This window comes from Parasteatoda tepidariorum, chromosome 8, assembly GCF_043381705.1.
Source record: "Parasteatoda tepidariorum isolate YZ-2023 chromosome 8, CAS_Ptep_4.0, whole genome shotgun sequence".
Classification (NCBI taxonomy): domain Eukaryota; kingdom Metazoa; phylum Arthropoda; class Arachnida; order Araneae; family Theridiidae; genus Parasteatoda; species Parasteatoda tepidariorum.
The window spans coordinates 82,173,338-82,192,095 of record NC_092211.1 but is presented as its reverse complement, the minus strand read 5'-3'; the positions used below and the strand labels follow the sequence as shown (position 1 = coordinate 82,192,095).

At 28.9% G+C, this 18,758-nt stretch overlaps 1 protein-coding gene across 1 annotated transcript in view; it reads left to right on the top strand.

The window, feature by feature from the left end:
• The first annotated feature begins 1,956 nt into the window (after window positions 1-1,956).
• Window positions 1,957-18,758, top strand: part of LOC107445390 (uncharacterized) — a 29,341-nt gene continuing 12,539 nt past the window's right edge. The window contains exons 1-2 of the mRNA XM_016059775.3: window positions 1,957-2,355; window positions 14,323-14,392. Of these exons, the coding sequence (XP_015915261.1) occupies window positions 14,341-14,392 (52 nt within the window). The 5' untranslated portion in view covers window positions 1,957-2,355; window positions 14,323-14,340. The remainder of the gene's footprint in view (window positions 2,356-14,322; window positions 14,393-18,758) is intronic.

The following is an 18,758-nucleotide window of genomic DNA, read 5'->3' as shown; positions in this document are numbered from 1 at the left end:
AATATTTAAGCGTTGTGAAGAAACTATATTAGTTGAAAATAGAAATTTTAAAAAATCTATCAGTTTATTTTGATCTTCCCCTACTTTTAATAACAATCTGTTTTAAAATCTGTTTTGATACTTTGAACAATATGTTTGTTTTAAAATCTGTTTGTTTCGATATTTTTAATAACAATCTGTTAGTTTTTAAAACGGTTTCAACACTACAAATAACAATTTGTTTGTTTCAAAATCTGTCTGTTTCAGTACCTTTAATAACAATCTATCTGATTTAATCTTTCGCCACATGATAGAAAAAAACCAACAAAAAACTGGTACATGTAAAAAAAATCCGTTTTTTCGTAATTTTTTAACTATGTTCTTCTGTTTATGTTTTCCATGATTTTTCTCAATAGAGTGAAACGGCAGTGAGCTGACTATGTTATTAAATTTTTGACTAGCTCAATTCTAAATCATACAGGAAAAATATTTTATATGAGAAATCTTTTTGTATAAAGAAACGGAAATTTTCATTAAAGTAAAAGGATATTATGAACTTAAATTCTCGAAAAATGCAAACGCCGAAAAGAAACGAAATTATTTATTTTAAAAACAAACATTTTGAAGTTAAATTTCTCAAAGATATAGAGAAACTGATAAAACTACTTGTTTCTACTCATTAATGAAGAAAATAGTTGATTTTGTACGTTTCTGAGAGCCTGAGAGTTTAATTACACATTTCTTAAACTTGCGAGCCATAAAAAGATTTAGAATTTGAATATTGGCGAAATTTAAAAGCTTATTTAACACATTTCCTACATAAAATTTTAAAATAGCTTATTGAATTTAAATGGGTGTATTTAAAAGTTATATTTCACTTAGATGTATATACATAAAATACCAATAATACAAAAAATATATGTATATACATAATACATAAAATGTATGCATATAAATGGTATTTATGGAAACGTACCATAAAATCATTTGTTACAGCAAGGATTACTAAAATGACACTTGGAATTACAAAGAACATTATTTCTCAAACAAAAAAATTTTTTGTTGACACACTGGCTTTACACGAATATTTTTTAAATCCCTGACCAGTACCTAAACTTTGAGCTGTAGCATATAGATTATTTTACACTTTAACGGGCTGCAGATCGTTATTCTATGAAATAACTAGTTAAACCATGAAATACAAGAGAGTTTTACACTTTAACGGACACGATCAGTTATTTCATTGAATAACTATAGGTATTCTATAAAATAACGGATCTCATACTTTTACGGTAGCATATATACATAGAGTACCAAGCATGCTTGGGAACTAAACACTGGGCGTTCCGCGTTCGGCTGACCTACCTGATCGGAACTGAGATGGGCACAGTAGGCGTTGGCCCTCTATGGGCTGTCGTCCTACTGAGTTTAGTTTATACACATAAAATGCAGATACACACGTGTTAAGTTTAATTTTTAATCTGTTTTTCGCCCAGTCGTAGCATAAGTTAACACAAAATTTTTTTTTAGACAAACTAAAACATAAAAATAGCATCAATAAACTAACTCAATTACTTATACAAATATTGAATGCAGATTATTAAATTTGAATGTACGTAATTGTAAGATTTTAACAACTTTCTTATGGAAAATTCAAATAAAGCTTATTAGTTTGAACTTATGTATTAAAAAACTTATTTTAAAATGTTTCTTACAGAAAATATGAATGTAACATACTGAATTTGAATGTATGAATTCAAAAGAATATTTTGTTCGAAGAAAAATGTATCTATATTTTATAGGTTATTAAACTTTAATAGGGAGAACAAGGTTGAAGTAACAACCTAAAACAAAATTTAAATAAAAGCTTACATGTATTTTGAACATTATTTTTTGGTTATAATTTTTTAATATGTGGTCGATATATAAACGTCCAATATAAAACAATATAAACAAATTTCCATTTTCCTACCCATAAACCGGTGATTTAGAGTCATCGTGACCAGATTTTACTGTCGCGAAGAAACATAAAATCTCTTTTAACCTTTCTTTTTCAACTTTTCAGGGACACAAGGACCACTAAAGTGAAGACCAAATGTTCTGAAATCGGACTGAAATTTGGCTTTTTCCCTTGGCGATATTTTCTGATATCCTTTCTTTTAACTGAATTCTTCTGCAAACAAACAATGGCCACACAATGTCAAGCGTGAAAAAATTAATTCTTTCATTCTCTTGTAATAGGAGTGTGCCAAGGCGATTTGCCGAGGAATTTCTTGATTAATGTCAATGTCTCTTCAGGAATATTCAGTGTCGAGTTTCTTTCAGATTTTAATCAAACTGATATTTGCCGCTCTGCTGGTGTCGGACATATAAAGGGTAAGTTTGAACCCCATCTTTAGATACGCATTTGCTTAAGGCTATTGTTTTTGAACGTTAAAGTATAGGAAAATATTGCGATTATATTTTCAATAAGAAATACGTAAAATTATCTTTCAAATTCGGTACATCTGTCGAATAATGTGTCGCTCAATAAATAAAAGTTTAATTTTATTTACCAAAGCAAATATTAAGATTCAAATTGAGAAGGCGATTCCGAAAAACCATAAATTATTGTATCGTTTTCTTTACCTAGGAAAAAATGATAGGAAACTGAGATACTTAAAATCTGTCTTATTTTATTCAATTTCAGAAAGCGATACCAAAATCGTTTTCATATAATTAAAAAATAGCGATTTTGATCAGTGTTATTTTCTTTTTAAATAGACGTTATAATTGGAATTCAGAAAGTGATTTCGAAAGCCACCCTTCCCCCCATTTATAGAATCTTCTTCTTATTAAAAATAAAATTTAAAAAAAAACTGTGAGTTTCGTATGTCTCATTTTGTTCAAAAATGTTATAACTAATATTTAGAAAGCAATTTTATAGAATCGTTTGCTCTGAAAGAAAAAAAAAGTAATTTTTACTCTCATTTTAAAATACTACTTTTGAATGAAGTAAAGACTTATTGAAAAGTTAAAGAGTGTTCAACAGCAATAGATTGTGAAATATGCAAAATTTAAAAACTAATTTCAACATCGCTTAGGAAATACAAGGATATCAACATCCAATATTAAGTGCTTAAAAAAAATTCTACTTTTTCTCAAGAGGTTTATTTTTAATAATCAAGCTAATATTCCGAGTGTTTTATGAAACCATTAAGCTAATATGATACAACGTTTAAGTAGAAGTTATTCAGAAAATATAGCGCTTTAAAAATATTTTTCAAATATTTTTAAAGCGCTTTGTATAATCAAAATAATATTTGATGCGATTAAATGGAAATTATATTTTTTTCGAACTATTTTCCAAGATTTTATTACCAACAAGTTAGTATTTCATACATTATAATGTGACCATCAAGTTAAGAGTTCGATATGTTTAAATTGAAGTAATTTTTAAAACGATATTTTGCTAACTTACTTAAAAATGCTTTTTATCATCAAGTTAGTATTTGATGCGATTAAATGGAACTAATTTTAGACATTTATTTATTTATTTTTTGAACATTTTTAAATCGCTTGTTATCAACGAGTCAGTGTACCAAACATTTTACAGAAACCATCAAGTTAGAGTTTGATATGTTTAAAGGAAAGTAATATAAAATATATATTTTTGATAACTCTTCCAATGCCTTTTTATCATCAAATTCAATTCGATACGTTTAAATGGAAATTATTAATAGAAAGAATTTTTGCCAGCTTAATCAAAGCATGTAGAAATTGAGATATTTGTAAATAAATTTTCAGGTACATCAAATTCTGATCATTAAGGAATTTATAATTTACTGAAATTTATACTATCTTATTATCATAAAAATTTTAAGAATTGATCTAAACTTATAATAACTGTGCAACTGATCAAAGAATCAACTCAAAAGAAAACAGGATTTCGAAGTTTATGATTGGAAGAAACTTATGGAGTATTTTTGGAAGAAAAGCAATTTTTATTTGAATAAAATGGAGAGTTAAACGAATGGAGAATTAACTTATAATATAAATTCTGCTTATTTATTCACAATAATGAGCTATTAAAGAAAAAGTAAATAAATATTACAGAAAATACAATAGTAATGTAAATACGGCTTTTAGCAGAATAAAAAACATAAGTGAATTTTATATTTAAAAAGCACTCCTAAACCTTAACACAGGTTTTGCAGGTTAAATTTAGTTTCGGCAATTTACAAATCTATATTCATATTATGTAAGATTTTTGAAAAAATCTTTAAAAAGAAATAGTCTATACTTTCATTCTCGGAATACCTATTTTCATTAAAACACTAAAATATTAAATCCCATGTATTTTATTAAATGAAGCGTTTATTGGTTTATATAATTATTATTTTTTTGTATACAATATGATTCTCCGTCATTTTTTAATTGAGAAAACTCTACACGTTTTGGAGAGTTTTAGCTGAACCACCAGCAGTTTCAGGCCCTGTGGCAATTGTCCTTGCCCCCCCTTTCTTTCAAGTACACTCTTAGGGTTTGCTGTAGGCAAAAACAGAGATCAAAACTGAAGCAGATTTTATAGAAATAAGAAAATACATAATATTTTTTCATTTATAAATTTTATCAAAGATCCCGTTATTTAACACGCTTAAATTTTCAATTCCACAAGCTGATTTAGAATTTGAATTTTATTCTGGTAAATTTGAGAAGTTTTGACTAGAAAAACTATCTTTTATGAGACAAGCCTTAATCCAAATATTTGAAGAACATAAAACTTTAAGTGAATACAGTTTAGCTATATATATCTAAATTCAATATTTTCACTAACCTTGCCACCGTGTAGTTCAAACAAAGAATAAAATAAACTGAGTGAACGAAATTACTTATTTGCTCACTGGTGTTCCTAAAATAATCTTAAAAATGGTGGAAGTTAAACAATAAAATAACATAATTTACAATTTTAGTGATGTTTACTTCAATGCGGCAAAAGTTGAGTATCGAATTAATTTATTAGATCTGAAAAATAAACAACATAATGTATACATAAGACATAGTGATAGCTACCTAAATGGCACAAATATTCATTCTCGAATTAAGATATCTGATTTTTAAATTAAATCAAAACATATAACAATAAAACAACGTTTAGTTACAGCTACCTAGACAGCAAAAATAATTCTAGGTGAACTAAAGTACTCGATTGGTAGATTAAATCAAACAATTTAATTTAAAATGAAAAGCTTCAGCTACTTAAGCATCACACACATTCCACATCGAATTAGAATATATGATAAACAGCACAAATATTCATTGAATTAAGATATCAGATAGCTAAATTAAATCAAAGCATATCATATTTTAGGATTTTAGTTACAGCTACTTAAACTGCATCAAGTAGTTCTAGGTCGATTTGAGTTACTCGATTGGTAGACAACAAACAATATAATTTTAAATGAAAGCTGCAGCTACTTAACCAGCATATATATTCTACATCGAATCAAAATGTAGGATAAATAGCATAAATATTCCTTATCGAATTGAAATATAAGATTGTTAAATTAAACCAACACATATCATAATTTAAAGTTTTAGTTACATAAGCAACACAGATACTCTAGCTCAAATTAAGTAAATAGATCGGTAAATTAAATCAAAACATTTCATGATTTGCAAAAATAACTACGACTTCTAAAGAACCACAAAGATACAAGATTTAGTTAGCTAACCATATAATTTTATCATTAATATTAATCATTTTTAATCAGCCATATTATTTAAATTAATCTTTTAACAAATTAAACCATTTTACAATACTCTTTTCAGTTAAAATAAGGTCTACTGGTCTATTTAACCAATACAAATATTTAGAATAGATTCATTCATCAAATCAATAAAACTAAACTATTACACTGTCTACTGAATCAGCAAATTATCATTCATTTTCATTTTGTATGTAGTCCAGTAGTAAAATTAAGCATTAGTAAATCTAGTAAAATTAGCATCCAGTAAGATTAGACATTCTCTTAAAAAAATTAAGTTTAATTAAATATTGAGGAACGAGACATGGTGGCTCAGGAATAGTGCGCTCGTCTTCCAATGAGGTGACCCGAGTTCGAATTCCAGCGATGGCTGGTCGATTCTAATTCCGCACCCGGTTAGTACCGACAACTGTGCTGACGTAAAGTATCCTCAGTGATAAATGGATCACGGGTTGGAGTAACCTTGCTATCAGGCTAACCATGGAAGGTTTTCGTGGTTTTCCTCTCCATGTAAGGCGAATACGGGTGAGTTCCATCGAAAAGTCCTGCACGAAGGCCACTTTCTCCTATTCCTCCCGTCATAAACCCAAAATTGAGTCAGCTGTTCAAAGATGGTTATAAAATAAAATATTGGGAAAACTTTAAAAATTACTGATTACTGGATAAATAAATTATTTGCACATTGTTAACAAACAAGTTATTAGTCAAGAAATTTATTGATTCCAAGATTTGTAACGAGTTTTATATGAAAAAATTCATAAGTATATAAGGAATGAATATTCATATTATAAAATCCATTCTTTCCTCGGAAATCCACAAAAAAAAAATTTTTGTTTTTAAGAATTAAAAATCATTGTTTTTGAGTTTTAAACAAATCATTTTGAAATTTTACGATTTCCTCTTTTATGATTTCTAAAAATTCATAAATATATAAGGAATGAATTTCATATTCATATTATAAAATCCATTCTTTCCTTGGAAATCCACAAAAAAAAATGCTTTTGCTTTTAAGAATTAAAAGTCATTGTTTTTGAGTTTTAAACAAAATTATTTGGAATTTTATGATTTCTTCTTATCATAAACATTTTTTCATATTTTTTAGAGATTTTTATAATAATCTAGGGTCGTTTTACGTTCTACATTAGAAGTTTGAAGTGCACATAAAAATTGTCTTTATAGAATATTTCTCTAATGAGTCTTGTTTGTCATAACATCAATAATATCCATTATTTGAAAATGGTTTTGAGACAATTTAAAATAACTACAAATTATTACTAGTTACCGTAATAGTTTTTAAATGTTAATATTTAACTGATTATTTAATTTGAATTGCAAAGCGATATGTTGGAATCTAATTTATGAGAACACTTACAACTTTTACAGATACATTCATTAAAAAAAATTGAATTGCAAATTCATCGATTAGTAAGAATTTTTAATAAATCAACAACATAATAAAAAAATTTATCATATCGGAACCACTAACAACTTAAAAAATGAAGTTAACTAATGCTTGTTTTCTACAGGAGGCGTTGAAAGATTTTTGCTTTGCAAAGTGGACAGTCATTAAAAAAGAAAGAGGCTGGGAAATTATAGTTTAAACATAAAAAAAAATACTTAAGGAAATAATGCCCTGCTTGTTTAGATACCTATTATAGATGCGTAAAGTGGTATAAATACAAAATTGTACTTGAAACCCTTATAACTTCTCAACTATTAGTCCGATCATAAGTTTTATCTCATTCACTTTAGCTGAAAAAATATATAGGAAACAATGCCCCACTTGTTTATCTAAAAGAAATTAAATTCTCTCCCTCATCTCCATTTTCTAAAAAAAAAGGAGAAGCATACAGGAGAGAGTTTTTAAATACCATTTATAATGACACAACAAAGCTCTCTTTCAAAATAATACTTTCATTTTATTTATTATTTGGTATTAATTTACACCTTTTTTGTGTGCTATGGTCTATAGGTGAATTGTTGCACATAAATATTTAAAATATTAGAGATTATAAGCGTCTTACAAGTCTTATAACTAATTATGACAACAAAATGTAGCACATAAACACTTCTCATTATTAAGCGCAATATGTTTACCACTATGAATTAGGTATTCTGATATTCTTTCGAAGAGTAATTGACCTAGAAGAACGTCACAAAATGTAAATCATTTTAATATTTCTCATACATAGTACCATTGGTACAACATGAACCATCTGAAATAATAAAAAAAATAAGGGCAATTAGGTTTCTTTTTTTTACTGTTCAGCTATCTTTGACCGGTTTGATTATCTTATTGAAATGGAACAAGCAAATTAAGATTCCTTTATGCTGCACATACAATTATAGAGCAAAAGTCATGGCCGCCACTAGCAACAAACTATAACAAATTGCGATTAAATATAACAAGGGCAACTAAATATAACCGACCACCCGCTCGCCGCGTTTTCGCCCAAAAATGCAGCTAATGTGCATATTTTTTAATAAATGTGGAATTATTATGAATATTTTAAATTATACTGAAAACTACTGTTACCCACGCTAGCTTCAGAAGAAAAAAAAATTAGTTTTAGAAATGAACCTTCTATTAAATATGATATTTTGAAAAATGCTTAAAAAAAACCATTTACCTGATTAATATTAGGTTTATTTAATCATTTAAAATTTTCAATTATTGAAAAAGCAGCCACATCTTTTAAAAAATGGCCACTGTTAAAAATGCTACAACTGGTCACTAGCCAGTAGTAAAATTTCTAAATTTTTCTCTATACGAACAATGATCATTCTATTTGAAATGTTCGTTCAAAAAATATAATTTAATACTCAAGGCAAGAGTGGTAGAAATAAAATAACAACATGAAATCACTTACTGTTATAACCATGTCAATTTAAGGCATCACAAATATTCAGGATACAACTACGTTCTTTATTTTTTTTTATTTGTTTAAACCGTATTATCCTTATAAAATGCAACTTTGCAAATAAAGACTTGTATGTTTAACATACAGTAGCACAATTATAATTCCATGTTAAATATTTGTTCAAACAAATATTATCTAACACTTCATCTTAGAATGGTAAAGAAGCATAAAAATTCAGTAATAACGACATCAACTTAAGCCACAGAAAGATTCAGGATAAGTGCATAACTTTGTTATATTATTGTTCGAACTATTTATTTGCTCAATACAAAAATTTGGAAGAATCACGAAGTTCGTTTCACGTTTTATCGCAATAACTTCTAAATAAACATATTTCCCTACGTTTTCGATACAATGTTAAATTGCAACTCAATTTTGATGAGAATTATTATTTTTAAATGAAATTATATAATTGTCAAATCTAAAAAGGTCAAAATGATTTAAAACATCGCATTAATTACAATAATAAAGATGTTATTTTAATCATTGAAATATTCAAAACATATAAAAATTATTGAACTAGGTTAATTGCCCGGTTTAAATATTTTAAAGCGTATTAAAAGTTTTATGTCCAAATGTCAATAGGATGTGAAATTTATGAAAATAGTACTTTTTGGGCTTTTAGCACAATAAGATGATTGCGAATGTAAATACTTTACACTAACGAATAGCACTTGCATCTAATATGGTGAGAAAATAAGTAATAACATTATTGATGACTAATAAAACCATAATAAGCATTCAGGACAAAGGCAAAGTACTATAACATCCAGCTGCTAAGTAACGAAAATGAAATTCACTTGTTTCATGTTGAGTGCAGAGATGCCAACTTGCTCCGGACAGCAAATATATATTTTAAAGTGGTTGATTATCAATTATGATTCTTGGTTCAATGAATTCAATTTAGTAGATTTTTATCCACCATTCTAAATAATTCGCAGGCTTGGATAATTCACCACTTTATACTACTTATGTCATGTTATACCTTTTGAAAAAGCAAACAAAAATAGTTAAATATCTGCAAAACTTACTTAATAGTTATTTACCGTTTTTTAAATTATTTTGACATGTTCGGAGCAATTGGCATATCTGTGTGTGTGGGGGGGGGGGNTGGGGGGGGGGGGGGACATTCTGAATAATTTTTTATCAAGTGATCGGATTTTCGCGTACCAGGACTGAATCTTATATGTTCACGATTGACGATGAAAGATATGACAGTTAAATATTTTGAAGAGCAAGAATTCAAATCTGTTAGAAAAGAAGTTATGCTTATTCAATGATAGTACGTTTTTGTGTCTGATTTTGTAACATTAATCACCCCTTAAACCATTAAGATTGAGTCCTAGTGCTTGAAAATCCAATCATTAGATCAAATATAATGCAGAGTATTTCGATTATTATTTTTGCGTATTATGTAGTGCGCAAAATAAAAATTGGACCACCTTTAATAACTTTTGATCCTAATGATTGGATCCTCACGTTCCAGGACTCAATCTTAACGGTTCGAGGGGGTAACCTCAAATATGCTAATTAATAAGAGCAGACGATATTTTTAGTTACGAAATTAGACATAAAAAGTGCTTTCTCTGAATAAACATACCTTTTTCTCGACAGATTCGGGTTTTTGAACCCCCAAATCACAGGGAAGCGCTCCAAAGTTTGGACACCCTTGATGTTAATTTTTCTTTTTTGCGTATTTCGCTATGTCTCGAAAGCTTTTTATGCTAATTGAAAAATTTTACACAGAATTATAAAAATAAAATTAGTTTATCTGAAGGTAATTCTATGCAAAAAATAACTTTAAGTAAATCGTTATTATTTTATTTTATTTAAGAATGGTCGAAAAAATTTTGAATTATAAGGTTATATCATTTCTGAATCACTTTAAAGAATGTAATTTTATATAGCAAAATACAAAATTTGAGCAAAATGGGTCGAATAGTTCCTGAGAAGTCGAATTTCAAAAAAAATCAGATACTTAAAACTAAGATTTCTCAGGAACTGTTCGTCCGATTTTGCACAAATTTTGTATTTTGTTAGACAAAATTATACATTCTTTAAAAGGATGCAAAAAATTGTACATCGACAATTCAAAATTTGTTTAACCATTTTTAAATAAAATAATAAATATTTACTAAAAGTTATTTTCTGCAAGGAATCATCTTTAGATAAACGAATTTTATGATTGTGTGTAATTTTTTTTAAAAATTCGTTTAAAAAGTTCTCGAGATATAGCGAAATACGCAAAAAGTAATTTTAACATTAAGGGAACATTTGGATTGCTCTCCTAACCAAATTAACTGACCATAGTTCCCAGATTGTGGCTACCCCCTACATTTTAAAGGTCAGAAATCTGAATCCGCGGAAAAAAAGGTATGTTTATTTAGAGAAAGTACGTTTTTGTGTCTGATTTTGTAACTTAAAATATCGTCTGCACTAATTAATTAGCATATTTGAGGTCAACCCCCTCGAACCATTAAGTCCTAGAACGAAAAAAATCCGATCATTAGATCAAATATTATTCAAGGTGTTCCGTTTTTTTTTTTTTTTTTCATTGTACATACACAGTGTTAAATTTTAAATCAGTTTGAAGATACTATAGGAATTAAATTACATTAAATAACGAATTAAAGGATATCTCCTTAGATAGACAGGGCTTAAAGCTTCATTTATGATAATTGAAAAGGAATAATTGTTGATGTTGTTCTCTTCAGTGGATTTTATTAAGTAGATGTTTTTGTGTTTTATTCTTAAAATTCTTCACTCGCTTTCGTTGAATAAATGTTTTAAAATGTTCTGTAATAAATATATTCAGTCGGATAAAATACTTTTTTGTACTACTTTTTCACTTTTTGTAATTTTAAGGATAGTCTGACCTAATTAATCAGCATATTTTAGGTCCACCCTCATGAAACATTAAGATTGAGTCCTAGTACGTGAAAATCCCATCATTAGATCAAAATTTATTCAGCATTATTCCTTTTTTTTTGCATTCAATATAATATGTATAACATATAAATAAATCTACATCATTGTTGTAAGTACAGTAACGCATTTTCTAACTATAGCATCTTTTTTTAATTCTAGTGGATATATTTTAGAACAATAATTTAATCTAAAGCAGGGAGAGGTAATTAAAAGAATACATATTAGTTACTAACGATATCTATGAAAACAAAAATAAATAGTCAGGATAAATAGCTCGGCGCATAGTTCACGAAAAATAAATATTTATTGAATGATTCATGACATAAAATATGACAACTCGTAGAAGAGATAGGCCGCAAAAGGTGCTCTTTGAAGTCTCTTAAGAGGAAGTTATACAGCTAGAAAAATCATTCATGATGAATTCTCTTTTACATACATAAGTAATTTAAATATAGAATAAGTGAGTTAAGGTAAGACGAGATTAAATCATAAAGTTTTAAATGCTGAAATATTGCTTTAAAAATATCAAGATGCGAACAAATTATGGGACGATAATGAAGTGGGAAGGTTATCCTGCAATAATTTATTTACCGTATAATATTTCGAAAGAGTTTTTTTTTCAGCATTTGAAATTTCATGATTGACTCTTAACTTACCTGAACTCAATATTCTTTAAATTAAAAAATACCAATGAAGGTGAAAAAGAATTCGCCATGATGGATTTCTCTTGCGGTGTAGCGTCCTCTTAAGTCAACACTTTTTGTCAACTACCAAACTAATATCTTCAGAAACTAATACTTTTGTATAAAAAAATTATGTGTTTAAACATATAAATTTTGCAGTACACTGGCATCCTTTGAGATTTCTTGATTCGCAAAACGAGCATTTCTCTGCAGATCTGTCGGTTCGAATCAACATTGTTCTGTGCCCTTAACCCCTTGATATAAGAAAACGTCTGGGAGACGTCATTTGTTTCTTATGTCAAAATAATAATTGACGTGTCTCAGACGTCTGCAACACAGATATGCCAACTTGCTCAGTACAACAAATAAATATTTTAAAGTGGTTTCTTTATCAACTGTGATGCTTGGTTTAATAAATTCAATTTAGTAGATTTTAATCCACTGCTATTTCTAAATAATTCATTCGTAGGCTTATATAATTCACCACTTTATAGTAGTTATGTCATACTATACCTTTTTAAAAGCAAGCAAAAATAATCAAATATTTGCAAAATTTAGTTTGTAGTTATTTACTGTTGTTTGTTTTAAAATTATTTTAGCTTTGTCCCGAGCAGTTGGCATCTCTGTTAACATTCCGTTACGAGTTGTTGCTTACAGTGCAATCAAAGATCATTTCCATATCAGGGCTAAAGAGAATAGAAGGGCTAGTTCACTCCGCTCTTAGAGCTGAAGCTACGATCGCTCTTAACCTAAAAGATAAAAAGAAACATTCATTTTTATTAAATGGATGTCCAATATATATTTTTTTTATTAATAAAAGTAGAGAGAACGAAACAAACGTTAAAGTTTATATCGGCGGTAAATTGATAATGACTTTAATACGAGATATGTGTTTTTTCTTATTTCGAGTTAATTGTCTCGAATATTCTGAATTACATCAGAAAAAAATTGAAAGTCAATTATTCCCCCTTGTAATTGTGTTCATTTATATTCAGGCAAATTAATTAATTTTTTTCCTACAACATTTAAAAAAAGACAAACAATGAAGGAAATGCAAAAAAAAAATGAACAAGAATTCTATCTTAAATTCAGTGAAAACACCTAATTTTGATGGAATTTTGAATGTATTAAACCAGAGAGAAATGTGACTGTTTAAAATTTACTTCCTGCTTTTGACTAGAAAAATAATTTGGGAATATTCAAAGAAAATTTGTTTTGCGTGTTTTAACTTTAAAATAAGCTTCTGTAACCATTTTTGCACAATTAACTAAACTTCTTTAAACCATTAAAATCTACTTATAAATAGTGTTTTTTAAATCATTTTGAAATAAAGAATACAGTTCTGACCGACAAGAGTGAACTATCTAACTGATTAATAAAACTTACTTATTTTTGAATAAAATTACAAAAAATGTAGCTTATTCAAAAACGATATTTATTGCCGATTATTATTATAAAAATTAGAAATGAAAACGATTATTATTATAAATAAAAACGATATTATTATAAATAAAAACGATATCATTATAAATAAAATCGTTATTATTGTATAACGATTATTATTCTAATAAAAACGATTATTATTNAACTGGCATTTCGATAATAGTTTTAAATTCTTGTAAATTCACTGCAAAAACTGAGGAAAGTCATTATAGAAAATAACAAATGTCTTAGAATATCTCGCAAAAAGAAATGCTCCAATATTAGTTAGTTAAGGCCGAACGCTCCGTTCTTGAAGTAAAAGTGCGAGCTTTGGGCCAAAGTGACGTTACTAGAGAAAATCGGGGGATTGGCGCGGCGAGAGTTTCTTCAAAGGAGTGAACCAGCCCTTCTTTTCTCTTTAGCCCTGAGATTCACCCTACATTTTGCTGCGTTTGCACTAAATCATCTTCAATGCGTAACTAAGAATCAATAAATCTGAGACAGATGAAATTTTAAATAATTTCAAGTGCTAAAATATGGCAAATGTTACAGCTTTTGTAATGGAAAAACAAATGTTGTGTTTGCTTTTAAATATTCTTCTACAACGACATGTTTTACAACATTTGTACGTTTCTTTTCCAGACTCGTAATTCTTCTGAGATGCTAGTCAACATGCTTCTGATTAGTTTCATAGTATCAACGATGGTAGAACGTAAGTATTCACACTACATAATTAAAATATAAAAATTATTTGCTGATAAAGGCATGCAAAGTATTCCACGATGACTCCTTCGGTGTTTCTAATGATATTCCTTTTAAACCTTTTTATATCTTATTTATAAATTCATTGGAATTGAGTCGTAAAATTTATTTTATAAAATAACAATGATTTACCGTCTAGATTTTAGTGAGGAAGCTTCCACATTTTTTACGTACCATTGGCCCTTAATGTGAATAATTATGAAAATTGACGCGCAGTGTTCCGAGTGTTCAAAGCGATCTCGAACGTCCTGTTGTCAATACGAATACCGAAAAAGGGGTGAAGTACTAAAAATTTAACTGAAAGGTGAGAGCCTAAAAGTTTCAAAAATAAGAACATTGTTTCTCTCATGCCGCGGCTTTCTCAGTTGACGCCAAGAAAGCACGCGGAAAGGAGCAAAACGATACTCGGTTAAAGTTAAGTTGGGAATAATCGATATAAAAAATCAATTGATCAAGTTAAATTTAGTGGAAGGCTATTGTGGTTAAAAGAACGAAAACTGAAAAAACTATTGAGGAGTAGAATAACAACGCACGTGTGGTGTAGCAACATCGCAATGCATTTTGGAGAAAAAGTTCTAAAAAGCTAGTTAAGCGATTATTTATTGTTTTGATTGTTCGCGTCAACAAATCTTACCAATGAATTGTCATTTGACAGGTCTTCCTCTATATAGGCCTGATTGCCTCATGCGACTTCCGTGACCCCTCAACGACGTGGAGACGATCACGTTTATTAACTACATCAAATAGTTTCCGAGCATAACAGTTTCGCCCACATATACCTCGTAATATAAGGTGGCCAGGGGAAGAAAAAAAGAACAAGACCATGGTCCTTTAAAGTTCCGCACTACATCAAAATTATAATATAATATCATGATATACATTTAACAATGTATATCACTATAATTTCCAATTTTAAAACTTAACATACATTTACATTGAACAATATTTTTGTTACTCCATTGAAGATAGAAAATTTATTTTAAAATTATCGATAAGGACTGCGATATTATAGTATGTATTTCCGAATACCGTATTTACGCTATATCGTAGAAACACGTTTTAGGATATTGTTATCGCGAACAAACAAACCAATATTTCATGATAAATCATGACGTTTCATCCATTGTCATTCTACTATGATAGATGTTCCTATGTTAAAATTGTTCTTTATATAATATCGATAATAAAATGTTTATTATATTTCTTTTAATGAATATACGGAGAAAAGTTATAAAATAAATGAATGTAATCTCGTATTTTTCCCCACTGTTTACTAAACGAAAATCTTAAGAGTTCTAAGAAAGAAGTATTTTAATTTTTTGCACCTGTAAACAAAAAAGGAAATTAAAACTTCCACTGAATTCCACTTACTCATGTAACTTTTGAACCAGCAATAGCAATATTTGAGTTAACATTGCAAACTGAAAGTTTTTTTTAAACTTTAATTTTATTAATTTTTGTTTACTTGCTGTAAGGATGGAATCTTGTACTTGAAATTTCAACCACTTTTCGATAGGCTATAACACTTAAAACTCTACCGGAACATTGTTCTGGATGACAACAATTTCAATCCTTCTTCTGACAACTACAAGCGAAAATTTTCGCCAAATAATCAACATAGAGCAATTATAGAATCAATAAAGATCATTACAAACTCCAACTACTGTCCGACCTGTTAAAATGTTCGTAATTGAAGTTTCTAACCGCTTCAAACAGAACTGATGACACCATTTTAAGGCAAAAAAGTATTGATCTACAATCGAAATTTCGATCACTTTTCGAACCAGCTGAACGGCTAAAGTTTCGACTAAAAATCTGTGCCTGATACAGTAATGGTAACAAATCAACTCGAGAAGAAGAAGACCAATGATACATAACCACCTCACAACTTTAAAAAAGATGGTGTGTTAATATTCTTGCTATTGTAGGCTAAGATCAAGCTAAGTTTCCTCACCTAAGTTAGAATGTTAATTAATGTGAGGTTAATTAAGTACAACGCCGTATTACATATTGAATTTGTTAAAATAAAATTTTTTTTTGTCTTATTTAGCCTGAATTTATTATTTATTTATGTATTTTACTGCAACCGTTACTATTTTCGTTTTCAGCATTTGGTAACTTTGTTGCATAATTAGTTTATGTTCTACATGATTTCGAGAATACCTTTGGGTTAAGAAATAAATAAAATCTTTTTTTTTATGAAAGAATATAGAATGTGTCACTTAAGAGAATTGATATTTGACGGGTTAAACTTACTCCAGTTTTAGCTACCAATACTCTAGTTTTAGCTTATCCAATTGTTTTCTAAATTGTGTAAGCAAAATCCACTGCTTTCCGACATTAGGCATAACAGAGATAAAAATAAAACTTCAAGAGTCAAAAAGGAGAATATATTTTTGTCTTTGTAACACTAAAAATTAAAACATAGGAGATATTGCTTTTAAAAATAAATTTCTATCACCACTGAAAACTTTCACGCATTTTAAAAGTGATGAGCTCTGCATTTTTGTTTCTGGTCCGACAAAAACAGAATTATTTATTCATTTTTAGTCTACTTGAAAGATGTAGTTTTTAATTCTTTATTAATTTCCCTTTTATTCTATTGCCTATAAACTTCCTTAGTTGCAAACTGAAAACTTTTCGCGGTGTTCTAAATAATAAAATGTAGCTCGATAAGACTTTTTGATTTCATCAGTCTTTAATAAATAAAGTAAAACAAAATAGTTCAAAAAATAATTTTTTCAGGTGTAAATATATTGTTAGAGGAACGTTAATTGCAAACAAAGAATGTCACATTACCTGCCTTGTGTGTTTTCAGACCAACAAAAGTTCGTCCGTTTAGTGGAAATCTTTTATCAATTTTTCTCATCGACATCTTATGTGAGCTGCGTAAATACTTTTTTTATTAACACTATAATCGTAAGTTAGGTAAAATATTTAAAGGCATTGTTAAGCTTTATTTCATAAAATAAAAGAGTGAATTGTTACAACTTATTCGCTCAAAGCAATAAAACTCGAATAGAGCATCTAAGTAGGAAATAAAACGTTATTGGTGTTCGTAGAAAATGTTTCATATCATTAGTTTGAAGATTTAAGTTCTTCAAACGCTTTGTGCTTCACACTTTTTACTTCGTGGATAAAAGAACAACTATTCTAATTAAATTATTGTTGAAAAAAATACAGGATTTGAAAACATTTGGGGGTAATTAGCAATAGCTTTTAATATTATTCGTTTGAAGATTTAAGTTCTTCCAACGCTTTGTGCTTCACACTTTTTACTTCATGGATAAGAAAAAAAAATTATTCAAATTAAATTATTGTTGAAGAAAATACAGGATTCGAAAACATTCGGGGGTAATTAGCTTTTAACTGACGGTTATGCTATATAACACCAAGCTATATAATTACCAAGAGAGAAGTTTCAAATTTGGACTATGTGTTCCTTATCAGATATAAAAAAAAAAACCTATAAGAGTTGCATTTCGATATTTTGTAATTATAGGGGTTATTAACCCAGAATTGATAATACTACTAAATATAACGATTTTTACCAAGATGAAAATTTTAAATTTGAATCATTAGTTCCTTATAAGATAAATATAATTAAACAAGTTTTGTTTCGATATTTGTATTCATCTGGGAAATTAGGCAGTAAATGCCTAACTGACAGTAATACTGAACAACACGTTTTTACTAGTGTAGTTTCATTAAAGAAAAATATTTATTTCAGTATTTTTAAGTATCAGGGTTTATCGCGGCAGTTTAATAATTTTAAGTAGCGTTTTTACCGAGACAGAAGTCTCAAATTTGGACCACGTGTTTCTCATCAGGTACAAAGAAAAACTAAAAAGGTTTTATTTTATTTGCTGATTATCGGCGAAATTAGCCTAAAATTGCTGAGGAAGAACATTCCATATAGTTTGTATGCGTACCCAAAGTTCGTCTGTAGAAGCAACAGGACGAGGATCACGAGCGAGGCACTTACCAACGAAATGACACACATGTTCAATCGGTGGCTGGGGAATACGCGGGCCAAGGAAGAAGCTGTACATGCCGCAAGGAAAAGGAAGGATTGAACAGTCCTAGCAATATGAGGGCGGGCATTGTCTTGCTGAAATACAGCGCCTGGTAAGGCTTGAAGGAAGGGAACAGCTTGAGGCTGTAAAACTTCACTGATGTACCGGTCGTTGTTCAGATTACCCACAATTCGTAGCAATTCAGATCGTCCATGATATGCTATGGCACCCCAGACCATAACTCCGGGTGTTTGTCCACTGTGGCGTTCGATAATGCACTTCGGAAGGTGGCGTTCACAG